This window comes from Micropterus dolomieu, linkage group LG06 (assembly GCF_021292245.1).
Source record: "Micropterus dolomieu isolate WLL.071019.BEF.003 ecotype Adirondacks linkage group LG06, ASM2129224v1, whole genome shotgun sequence".
NCBI classification, from domain to species: Eukaryota; Metazoa; Chordata; class Actinopteri; order Centrarchiformes; family Centrarchidae; genus Micropterus; species Micropterus dolomieu.
The window spans coordinates 25,614,719-25,626,489 of record NC_060155.1 but is presented as its reverse complement, the minus strand read 5'-3'; the positions used below and the strand labels follow the sequence as shown (position 1 = coordinate 25,626,489).

General features: G+C 39.0%; 1 protein-coding gene across 1 annotated transcript in view; it reads right to left on the bottom strand.

Annotated features, from left to right (window-relative positions):
- The window catches only part of LOC123972963 (myosin-7-like), an 11,122-nt gene extending 2,799 nt beyond the window's left edge, over positions 1-8,323 (bottom strand). Inside the window, exons 1-30 of the mRNA XM_046052746.1 lie at positions 8,123-8,323; positions 7,880-8,023; positions 7,596-7,752; positions 7,473-7,500; positions 7,267-7,375; positions 7,036-7,128; positions 6,888-6,951; positions 6,710-6,808; positions 6,505-6,608; positions 6,274-6,412; positions 6,058-6,176; positions 5,821-5,970; positions 5,555-5,725; positions 5,136-5,445; positions 4,842-4,921; positions 4,462-4,667; positions 4,076-4,199; positions 3,652-3,788; positions 3,106-3,361; positions 2,779-3,021; positions 2,457-2,633; positions 2,203-2,348; positions 2,025-2,115; positions 1,532-1,921; positions 1,309-1,435; positions 1,115-1,233; positions 833-1,029; positions 579-762; positions 290-455; positions 83-207 (exon numbers count right to left, since the gene is read on the bottom strand). Coding sequence (XP_045908702.1) covers positions 83-207; positions 290-455; positions 579-762; positions 833-1,029; positions 1,115-1,233; positions 1,309-1,435; positions 1,532-1,921; positions 2,025-2,115; positions 2,203-2,348; positions 2,457-2,633; positions 2,779-3,021; positions 3,106-3,361; positions 3,652-3,788; positions 4,076-4,199; positions 4,462-4,667; positions 4,842-4,921; positions 5,136-5,445; positions 5,555-5,725; positions 5,821-5,970; positions 6,058-6,176; positions 6,274-6,412; positions 6,505-6,608; positions 6,710-6,808; positions 6,888-6,951; positions 7,036-7,128; positions 7,267-7,375; positions 7,473-7,500; positions 7,596-7,752; positions 7,880-8,023; positions 8,123-8,323 — 4,656 coding nt within the window. The remainder of the gene's footprint in view (positions 1-82; positions 208-289; positions 456-578; positions 763-832; positions 1,030-1,114; positions 1,234-1,308; positions 1,436-1,531; positions 1,922-2,024; positions 2,116-2,202; positions 2,349-2,456; positions 2,634-2,778; positions 3,022-3,105; positions 3,362-3,651; positions 3,789-4,075; positions 4,200-4,461; positions 4,668-4,841; positions 4,922-5,135; positions 5,446-5,554; positions 5,726-5,820; positions 5,971-6,057; positions 6,177-6,273; positions 6,413-6,504; positions 6,609-6,709; positions 6,809-6,887; positions 6,952-7,035; positions 7,129-7,266; positions 7,376-7,472; positions 7,501-7,595; positions 7,753-7,879; positions 8,024-8,122) is intronic.
- Between the last annotated feature and the right edge of the window lie 3,448 nt (positions 8,324-11,771).

Genomic DNA, 11,771 nt, shown 5'->3' with positions numbered 1-11,771 from the left:
GTGAAATAAAGATTGAAAATGAAATGAATGACTAGTTACTATCAATTACCAAAACATGTTCAAGTATATAATTTGAACATACCTCTGCTTCCTCCAGGGCTGTTTGAATCTCAGACTTCTCTTGTTCCAGCTGTTTTCGAATCTTCTCAAGCTCATGAATATTCTTTCCACCCTCACTAATTTGCTCAGTGAGATCAGATATTTCCTCTGAGAAACAAAAAGTTGCATTATCATATAATGGTTTAGATATTAGAGCAAATTCTGTAATTTATGCTGCTGCTACCCTTACCCTGCAGATTCTTGTTCTCTCTTTTCATGGTCTCCAGATGTTCAAGAGATTCTTCATAGGAGTTCTTCAGTTTGAAGAGCTCAGTGCTCAGAGACCTAGCTTCCTTCTGAGCGCCCTCAAGCTCTGTTTGAGACTCCTCGTACTTCTGTTTCCATTCTGCCAAAATCTGAGAGACAGTTCACATTTTAGATAAATGATCTGAAATATTTACGTTTTAAGGTCATGAGGTCAAAGGGTATGCTGTTGTTCATCTAAAAGAGCAAAATTGCCATATGTATTTAAATTCAACCTTGTCAAAGTTTCTTTGCTTCTTGTCCAGAGCAGCAGCAGCAGCATTAGACCTCTCTACATCCACCATGAGATCTTCAATCTCATTCTGCAGCCTGTGTTTGGTCTTCTCCAGAGACGAACATTTAGCATTCACGGCTTCAACTGCCTCCTCAGCATCCTGCAGACGCTGAGCCAGCTTCTTTCTGAAGTACGATAGAATTTAGTCAGTGGTCATTGTTTTTAAACAAAGGTGTGAAAATATATTTGACTCACTTGGCTTCTTCCAGTTCCTCAGTCCTCTGGATGGCATCAGTTTCATACTTAGTTCTCCACTGAGCTACCTCAGAGTTGGCCTTGGACATGCCGCGCTGCAGTTCAGCCTTGGCCTCCTGCTCCTCCTCATACTGCTCCCTGAGCAGGTCACAGTCATGACGAGCAGACTGCACTGCATGGGCTAATGCATTCTTTGCCTGAAATGAAAGCATATCATAATGCTTCTCATGTACCAATATTTAATCTGTACTGAAGGATGTCTTGTTGCAATTTCTTTGCTACCTTGACTTCTTCCTCCAGTTGTCTTTTAAGGTCTTCAAGTTGTTGAGTGTAGGACTGTTTCCCTCTGGTGAGTTGAGACACCAGGGAATCTTTTTCCTCTAGCTGCCTTGCAAATTCACCTAATTGTGATAAAAGAATGAAATGAATACCTTCCAAAATCTCAAAGAAACACACTGTTTAAATCAAATGCATACCGTTCTCAGCTTGAAGCTTTGCTTTCTGCATAGTGAAGTCATTGATGGTACGCTGGCCCTCGTCTGCCTTTGTTTTATATTCATTCATCTGGTCTTCTAGAGACCTGCACATTTTCTCCAAATTATTCTGAAAACAAAAAAGGATTAACAGTGGCACATGAACCATTTCTGTAGTGTAAGTAGACATTTAGTAGAATAACATGTAGTGCATAAAGTCTTTTACTTTTGTCTTCACAATATGTTCCATATTGGTGACCACATCATCCAGCTCCAGCCTGAGCTCACTCTTCTCCTTCTCCAGTTTCTGCTTGACTCTCTGCAGGTTGTCAATCTGCTCTCCCAGGTCAGCAACACTGTCAGCTTGTTTCTTCCTGAGCGTGGCAGCAGTGGCTTCATGCTGCAGAGTGGCCTCTTCGAGGTCTCTGCGGAGTTTCTGGAACTCAGCCTCCCTCTTCTTGTTCATCTCAATCTGGGCAGATGTTGCTCCACCAGCCTCCTCCAGCCTCTCGCTGATCTCCTCCAGCTCTCTGGCCAAGTCTGCTCTCTGCTTCTCCACCTTGGCTCGGGCAGCTCGTTCTGCCTCAAGCTCTTCCTCCAGCTCCTCAATGCGGGCCTGGACAAAAATAAAAATGAATGTTTGCATTAAAAGCCTGTTACATTAGCTAAATGTCACATTTGTGCAAAGCAAATGAAATCTTCATCTTATTTAACATTACCTGCAACTCCTTTAATTTTTTATGGAGCTGGGCACTCATTGCCTGTTCGTCTTCTATTTTGCCACTGAGTTGACTGATTTCAAAATCTTTCCTGTGGATAAAAATAAGGTTTTAAATGAGAGGCTGACACAAAGACTTGAATCTATTTCTGTTTTGATGAGTACAATTTTCACATTACTTTTTCAGCCTCTCTTCGAGTTGCTGCTTGTCATTTTCCAGGTCCATGAGACTTTCTTGGGCTAACTTTAGGTCTCCTTCAAGCTTCCGCTTTGCTCTCTCAAGGTCCATACGCACTTTCTTCTCTTGCTCAAGGGACCCTTCGAGCTGTGGTTGGTTGGTGGGTAATAATTACAGTATTTTAGTTAAATCTATTCAATTAATCTTTTGTTGTTATTAAAAAATCCAACAAACTCTTGTTTACAATATTCTTACATCATCCACTTGCTGCTCCAGCTTAGCTTTGGCCTTGGTCAGAGTGTTGACTTTGTCTTCTTCACTCTGCAGATCATCCAGTGTTTGCTGATGAGCTTCCTGTAAGGCTTTCTTTTCCTTGGTCAACTTAGCGATGATTTCATCCAGAGCTGCCATCTCCTCAGTCAGGTTCTTCACCTGTTGCAAGGAAAGTAAGTCGTTAGTAAAACGATTGTTCACCCTTAGCGTTAGCATTCTGTGTTGCAATTTATATACACCAGAAAATTAGCCATTTTGAATATACAACATCAGAGCAGCCTGAGACAACTATGTATTATAGTACCTTGTTCTCAGTGGCATGCTTCTCTTTCTCCACTTTAGCCAGAGTTAGCTCTAAGTCATCAATGTCTTTCTTCAGCTCCGAGCACTCATCCTCCAGCTTCCTCTTCTTAGCAGTCAGTTCAGCATTCATCTCCTCCTCATCCTCCAGCCTTTCCGTCAGCTCTTTGATTTTTGCCTCAAGCTGAATCTTGCTCTTTATCAGCCCCTCGCATCTTTCTTCAGCATCACAAAGATTATCTTGCTCCTGTTATTATTAAAAAGCCACATTAGTACACACTAACAGATGTTTGATTTCAATACTATGTGTAATGCTGACAGGCAAACATACAGATTGAACTTGGAGCTGCAGGTCATTCTTCTCTTGGAGAAGAGTGACCATTTTTTCCTCTAGTTCCTTTCTACGAGCCTCAGACTTTGCGTAAGCTTCTTTGAGTTTGGCAAACTCTTCCTTCATGTTTGCCATCTCCTTCTCAGTCTCTGCTGACCTCAACAGAGGTTTAATCTTGAAGTACAGCTTCATCCAGGGCCAATTCTTGACCCCCATGAAGGCACGGATGTTCCACTGGATCACAAGTAGTGCATCCCTGTGGACGTTGATTTATAAAGATATTGTAATGTAGCAGAGCAACTAATTCTGTACAATGAGTAGATTTTCTGCATGACTTGTATTGGTGCAGTTGTGCAAATTGATGTATATTCATTATGTGCATGTATGTTTATGAACACAGTTGTGAATGACTTTGAAGCACTCGCTTAATTTAGTTTGTTAAAGAAGATGTCTTTTCCTTGCTTGTCAGAATATATTAATATATCAACTTATGCCTATGGCATTGGAATCAACTGAATATTCAGTATATTAATATAGTGCATGTACCTGCGTTCTACTATCTTCTGGAATTCAATTCTTGCGAGAAGGCCACGTGACCTTGCCTGGATCCTGGTGATGATTAGAGCTAAACGGTCATCTCGCATCTCCTCCAGCTGACCAAGCAGCCCAGCTTTGAAGAACACCTGAGTTTTGCAAACAAATTAAATCAGCAGTGTCAAGCACAAGATGCCCATGGTGAAGATGTTTGCTCATGCACATGCCTTTACAGCAACATTTCAGTTTTATCACAAAGATTGTAATATTGTGAATGAAAGGAGTACAGTAGCTGAACAAAGTGATATCCAGCATTTGTCTGTAGTTACAGAATTGCTGTAAAATAAAGTGTCACCATGCAATGTTCCTTATTACGCCATGGCAGAAATGTATATGCTTTATACTATATGTCAGAATGTAATTCACCAATGCTTACCTTGGTGTGCCCCAGTTTGTACTGGTTATGGTCTATATCCAAGGAGCCCAAAAGCTTCTCTGAAGCTTTTTTGTTATCAATGAACTGTCCCTCAGGGATAGCACTTGGGTTCAAAATGCGATATCTTTGTAATGAAGATAAAAGATCATTTCAATTTTATTTCATGTTGTATAAAATATCACTTCCACAATATGCCCAACGAAATAACTATTACCAAACATATAGTAGAATGAATAACTAAAACAAATTTATGTGCAAAAATAACAACCGCATCATCAAAACACTAAATGATGGTATATCTTATGGTAGAATGGTGTCCACCCCTCCAACAGGGTGCCTGAAACTTTTCCTTTAATTTGGCACCCATCTGTAAATCTGACAGACACCTCTGTTTGAAATCTCCATAGAGGATCCTGTTGGGGAAGCCCTTCCTGCAGATCCTGATTCCTTCCAGCACACCGTTACAGCGCAGCTGGTGCATCACCAGAGGATTCTCCATGGCCCCAGGAGTCTTAGTCTCATTGGGGATGATGCAGCGTACAAAGTGAGGGTGAGTAGACCTCAAGTTGGTCATCAGCTTGTTCAGGTTCTCCTGTGAGTGCACCACAGATGACAGAATTGATTGCCAATCAACATTGTCTTTAACAGTACCATTATGTGTATAAACAACGTAATGCCATACGATTAAGGACTCTTAGGACTTAAATCTGAAATGAACCTCTCAATTAGCTAATGTATCACAAACTGTAAATGAAATTGATCTTACCCTATGTAAGGCTGATACCGTTTGGAAGGATGAACCTTTCTTCTTGCTGCCACCTTTGCCCTTCCCACCAGACTCTTGAACTAAATGAAATATTCCTCATTAGATTTAAGAAATAATGTACTAGAGATATTTTTAGCTTTTTTAAAACAGTATGGGTGACAGAAGAACAAGTGCATGTATGCACGTTTGCATTTATAATGAAAGTTTCTTCATTCTACCTTTGTACAATTCTTCCACATTAAACATTAAAAATCCTTTTTAAACCGAGATACTACTGAATTTTTAAATACAAACCTGAATCAGCTCCAGCGTAATTTGCAAAGAGGGTAGCGAGCAGTTTAAGATTAGATTTCTGATACAGTGCAACAACAGTCTCATTCAGAGGATCTTTGTTCTTCACCAGCCAGTTGTTGATATTATAATCAACAGTTCCAGCATAGTGCATCAGGGCAAAATGGGCCTCTGGTCTCCCTTTGACAATTCTGGGCTTCTGGAAGTTGGCAGATTTCCCCAGATGGTTGTCATAGAGCTTAGCTTTAAAGGTGGTGTCACTGGCTTTGGGAAACATGCACTCCTCTTCAAGGATGGACATGATACCCATGGGCTGATGGGACAAAAATATAAGTTATTTGGAAAAAAATCACAATCTTTTTTAATCATTCATATGATGTATTATCCTGTATGGCTGAACATGTATTAGTCCAGTCGCTCACCTTTTCAATCAGGTCTATACAGGCCTGCAAGTCCATCCCAAAATCTATGAAAGTCCATTCAATGCCCTCTTTCTTGTACTCTTCCTGCTCCAGCACAAACATGTGGTGGTTGAAAAACTGTTGCAGTTTTTCATTGGTGAAGTTGATGCACAGCTGCTCAAAGGTGTTGAACTGTAATGAAATGGTACATTGTACGATCAGGCGTAATGATTTCTCCTTAAACCAAAGACTGTTTCATATAAATAATATATTCTTTCCAAACTCACATCAAAGATCTCAAATCCAGCAATGTCCAGAACACCAATGAAGTATTGGCGAGGCTGCTTGGTGTCCAGGGATTGGTTGATCCTCACCACCATCCACAGAAACATCCTCTCATACACTGCCTTAGACAGTGCGCCAACAGCATAGGTAACCTAACAAAGAAAATGCATAAAAACACCTTAGCAAAACTTTTCTGACTTTATTTTGGAATTAAACAAAACTAATTCATATTGTCTCACCTGAGCAACATTTTGTCCCTTGGTGACCCACTCATTTCCTACTTTGACTCTTGGGTGACAGAGACCTTTGATGAGGTCAGCAGAGTTCAGGCCCATCAGATAAGCTACTTTGTCAGCATCTGTTAAGAAATTGTTCTTAAATTATCAATTAAGGTCACCATTTTCTTTTATCCCTGATTCCTGTTGGCTTAGCTTATTTCAAAAACCATCTCCTACCTTCAGTGCCATCAGCTTCTGCCTGCTCCTCTCTCTGCTTGGTCTTAAATTTCATGTTACCATGATGCATAATTGCGCCAGTCAGCTTGTAAATGCCGTTCTTCTCTTCTTGAGTGAAGCCCAGGACATCAAATGCTTCCTGAAAAAGATATTATATGACCAAAAAAGCATTTCTGGCATTGTAAAAATTGACCAATTAATTTTTGACAGGGATTTAAAGAATCAGCTGACATCAGTGGCCATCAGCTCCTCTGAATCATTGATGGAGGCTACTGTTGTCTCTCCTTGTGAGATGAAGGCGTAGTCATAGGGGTTGTTGGTGATAAGCAACATCTCTGAAAAGATATTCACACAAAAAAATATTTGTTTTATGATACACAGCATGACGCCTACAGTACAGTAATAATTATTAATTATATGTATTTTGTACGCTTACCTAGAAGTTCAGGCTTTGCCTGAGACAAGATCTGGTAGAAAATGTGGTAGTCCCTTTCAGCTTTGAGCTGATAGGTCACACGAGACTTTTCCAATAGGTCTGTTAGAGAAATAATTGTTTTTATTGTAGTACACTGATAAGTTGAGTTCAAATGTGTTAGATAAACCATGTTACTTACAAGTTTCAATATCAGCAGAGGCTAGCTTTCCTCGGTTATCAAAATGAATGCGGATAAATTTACCCTAAGAGGAAGAGAGACACTTATTTCGGTCCAGTTTTTTCACTTAAATTGAGAAATTACCATTTGAAACCACACAGACACTCACAAATCTGGAGGAGTTGTCATTCCTGATGGTCTTGGCATTACCAAAGGCCTCCAGAGCAGGGTTAGCCTGAATGATTTGATCCTCCAGGGTACCCTGAGTTTGTCAAACAAAACACATCTTCAGGTTCAGTGCCAAGTGTGTAACTTTACAAAATGTTTTTCAGCTTTTAGAAATAATATTTTAATTCAAGTGTAATTGTAAAAATTCAGAAATATATTTTGTAATATAAACCTTCTTCTCAGCAGCTTGATCTTTCTTCCCACTCGGGGCAGCAGCAATGCTGGCAAAGTACTGAATGACACGCTTGGTATTGACAGTCTTTCCAGCACCGGATTCTCCTCTGAGCAGAAGAGATATAGAAAGATTTAGGCAGATATATATATTAAGATATATAACTCTTAACTACCAAAGAGGTTTCTGTTGGCTGGGTGACTTACGTGATAAGGATTGACTGATTTTCTCGGTCTGTCAGCAAGAGAAATTATCAAATTATCAGTAAAAAAGACAATGATATCAGAGTTTAATATTTTACCAAGATGAAGGCTAAACAGATTATGTACCTGACAGCATGTACTGGTAGGCATTGTCAGAGATGGAGAAGATGTGAGGAGGAGCTTCACTCCTCTTCTTTCCTCTATAGGCAACAACCACTTCTTGGTTGTAGACTGGCAGCCACTTGTAGGGGTTGACAGTCACACAGAAGAGCCCGGAGTAGGTCTGTCACAGCATTAGAAGGGTTACAGATGTTAGGAAGATAGCATAATGTGTTATTTAGTCATAAGTACAGTATGTTGCTTATTAACTGATTTGCTTTATCAATGAAGATACGGTTTTATTGTCTTACATAGATCATCCATGCTGCATAACGCTCTTTGAGGTTAAACAACACAGCAGGCTCATGGAGGAAGGTGAACATTGCCATGTCTTCAATTTTATCAAACTTTGGCGGGTTCTGAGGGTGTATATCACACTCCTTCACTGTGACAGTCTGCAGAAAGAAAACATATTTTATGGTCACACTGACCAAAAACACCTCTCAAGAAATATGTACATTAAAACTCTTCTGCAGAACCTAAAATGTATCTACCTTTCCAAATTCAGTTTCAGCGGTGACTTTGTCACCATCACGACTGATGATGGAAGCTTTGACGTACTCAACCTCAGGGTCAGGAACAAAACACTCCTTCTTCATGTCAAATATTCGAGTCTGGGCCTCCAGACGCTCCTTGTCTGACTTTCTCAGAAAAGGAGCAGCAGCCCCAAACTCTTTCATTGCAGCATCACCCATTTTTCAACCTGTTATGGATTTACAAATGCTGAACCATTACTAATGATAGAATTATCATTATTAACAAAAAGCAGCATTGTGCATTCAGAATTATTATAGAATGTGTACAACAGGACTTGTGTCACAAATTGTCATGCATTACATTAGCAATCAGTATACTACATGTGCAGAAATGACAAGGTATATAGTAGCCTACTACTGTACCACAGTACTATCTGTGCTAACTGTCTCTTTAGTATGAAAATTACCATGAACTCTTAATCTTATATCAGTTCAATTTCAACAACTGTAGATAAAAAATCTAAATCTAATGTAAGTGCTGACTAAAGTTGAGGGTATTGTAGTCATGATTATAGACTCTTCTGAGAGAATCAAAAGTGATTGTTACCTAGGGTCCAATGGAGATGAGGGAAAGTGTCTTGCTATTCAAACCAGAAAACAAAGCAAAATATTATTCCATTACAACTACCACCTGGCAGGAACATGGTACACATGTGAAGTATTTTATAGCTACCGTAGATAAATGTCACATTTCGATTTCCACACCACAGATATAAATGTTTTGCTTACCTTTGGCTCTCAACCTTTAATCAAGTGATGAGACCCGTAGCTGACAGCAGCCCTCCCTCCATTAATAAAGGCTGTATATCCACCATATATGGAATGCATTTTTGGAGAAAGGTTACACATTAAAAAAGCTCCTTATTGGGGAGGATGTACTGCTGCTATTTGGTGCTTTCACCTTGTGACAAACAAGGCGGGGACAATACATGGTACAAAGAAAGGGGAGGGCAAGAGGTGGGGATCAGGGACAGGCTTGATATCAAGTGGATCTAATTTTATTCGTATGAATCATAACAGATCAGGTTTTGTGTAAATTCTTAAAAGCTACTGACTTGATTTAATTAGATCTATTGAGTGTGATTTCATAGTTTCAACATAGAGTTGTCTGTGGAATTGACTGGACTATTGATTTGTTTATATGTGAAAACAAAAGGTTGATTAAAGCAAATTGGAGTTAGAAACAAAAGGATCCACTTTCTTTTCCGTAATTTTTCCTTACCACCGAACAACAGCAATTCAGTGTCCCTATTCTATCCCAAACAGAAGGGTAATAGACAAGCAAAGTTAAAGGCTTAATAAGACTAATTTGTTCTCCAAACTTTGTGCTTTGAGAACAGCTCTGGACTTGTCATGTAGAGATTCTTAATCAAAAAGATAAAGTTCAGTGAAGGTCAGTCATCTGGAAGGTGGTGAAATGCATTTCTACAATATCTTCTGTGACAATAAAGTGTTGCAGCTGTTGTCAAGTGAGAGTTAAGGTCAGGGACTTTAAATTATCACTCACCACTGTTCTGCCCAGATAGGTCTACACCCTTTGTCTCATGTCGTCATGGCATTGTTACCTTTCCTTTGGCCTTGAGGACAAAGATAACCCTGTGAAATTCTTCTGGCTGGATTTTTTTTCTCTCTGATTGAGAAGGGCAGCGATATAGCTGAAGTGCATTCTCTGATGTCATGATGGACGAGGGGCAACAGGTGCATGGCACTGAAAATATACCTTGAAACCCCCTTTCAAGTATCTTCAACCAAGTCCTGTTGCCCTTGATTTTAACCTTCCTTGGATAAATATTACCTGGATGAGTGAGAATCTTCACAGACATACTTTGAAATCTAACTTTATTTTAGAGCACATGTTTCATAAACGTTTCAAGTTTATTCCTTTGTGGAATGTAATAATTTGATGTTGGTAGTTTGAATCCATGCAGTATATACAAATTTATGTCCTTATTTACTTATTTATTTACTACCATAGCCAATATCAGCCTATTTATATGGAACATCAACTCAAGGATAGCTAACTATCCACTGTTATGCCTTAGCTATTGAAGCCATGACTGCGATTTCACAGAGATGTAACCACACTCCTAAGGCCAATTGTTGGGGGCAAAAATCTTTGATGGAAAGAACAAATGGTGTCACCTTGATACGTTAATTATGGTGGTGTCTGCTAATTAATCCTAAAGTATTTGTAAACATCACAGTGCCACATGTTGGTTAATGATGTAAAAAGGTTTTTAAGTCTGACAGGGTCAGCAGGATGATGAACAAAGCCATGGCTTACATAGTTTTGTTAGTGTTTGAAAGTGGATGACAAAGAATAACACCATGCAATTATTATTTTATCATCTTTGCAGATATCGAAACCCTTGATGGACGGGGCCATGTGAGACCAAGGTCAGCATGCAAATGTCATTCAGACATTCAAGCTTCCGTTGGCTCCCTGTGACAGTGCAACAACTTGAGCATCAGTCCCTCCTTTGTGCTGCTGTGGAAGAATGAAGTACGGTAAGCCTGTCAGCTAGATTCAGCTAGAAGGTAGAATTACTTTAAACAATACTGATAAAATTCAGTTACTGTAATTAGATACCACATTTTTAAATTCAGCTTTTATTCGCTTATAGTGTATTTTTTTTATCATTGCATAAATACCTGCATGCTCCTGCTGAACACCCAATGCTGTAATTGTTATTTTGATTGTCATTATGATTACTATTATTATTTTTATTAATATTAATATTATTCCCTAACCATTACTATTATTTTACAATTTTATGTTGAACTTCTGTTGAACTATTTTTTATTTGTTGATATCTGTACCACTACCTTTGCTGTTGTTTTACTGATTTTTGCTCAAGGTTTCTGCCTGTTGAGTTTTCGCCAATGCTTGCTCATGGTGGGAATTGTTGGGTGTTACAAAGATTCTTCTTGACCTGCTCTAAATGAAAAGTGCCTTGAGATAACTTCTTTTATGATTTGGCGCTATATAAATAAAATTTAATATAAAACAGTTAAATGATTGCATGTTAACCTAAGCAATAGTCAACACTCTGTGGAGAAGTCACAGAGAATGGATTGTGGCCGCTGACAGCACCGTGAATTGCACATCAGATATTGAATTACAGTGCAAAGACGCCCATAAAGTAGTGCAGTTTCCCATTGTTTTGCTTCTGTAAAATATTCACCTGCAATTTTCTGTAGTGGTCCCAGTAATACAATATTTAAGAATAAAAGTGTTTTCTCCACCCTGCTGTCTGCTGGACTGGTGCAGTGTGTAACCATCATCTCCACTTCTCACAGGAGCAGGTTTTTTGTTGTTTCCCAGTTTCATTCCCCTCATGGTGAATCAGGTATGTCTGTCTGTGCCAGCAAAAGCTGCACAAAAACTGCATGTTCCATAATTCTGCTGGGTAATATGGTTTGAAATTATTAAAACATAAAAAAATATATTTTTACAATATTGATCTATGGAAAATTTTACTGAACTGAACTCATTAAACTGATCAATGTACTGTGTTCCACTGTTATGCATTAGATAAAGGCACTCTGCATAATTGTATGTGTGATCCAAAATTTTTTGTAATATCAAAACCTCTACTCCAATTTA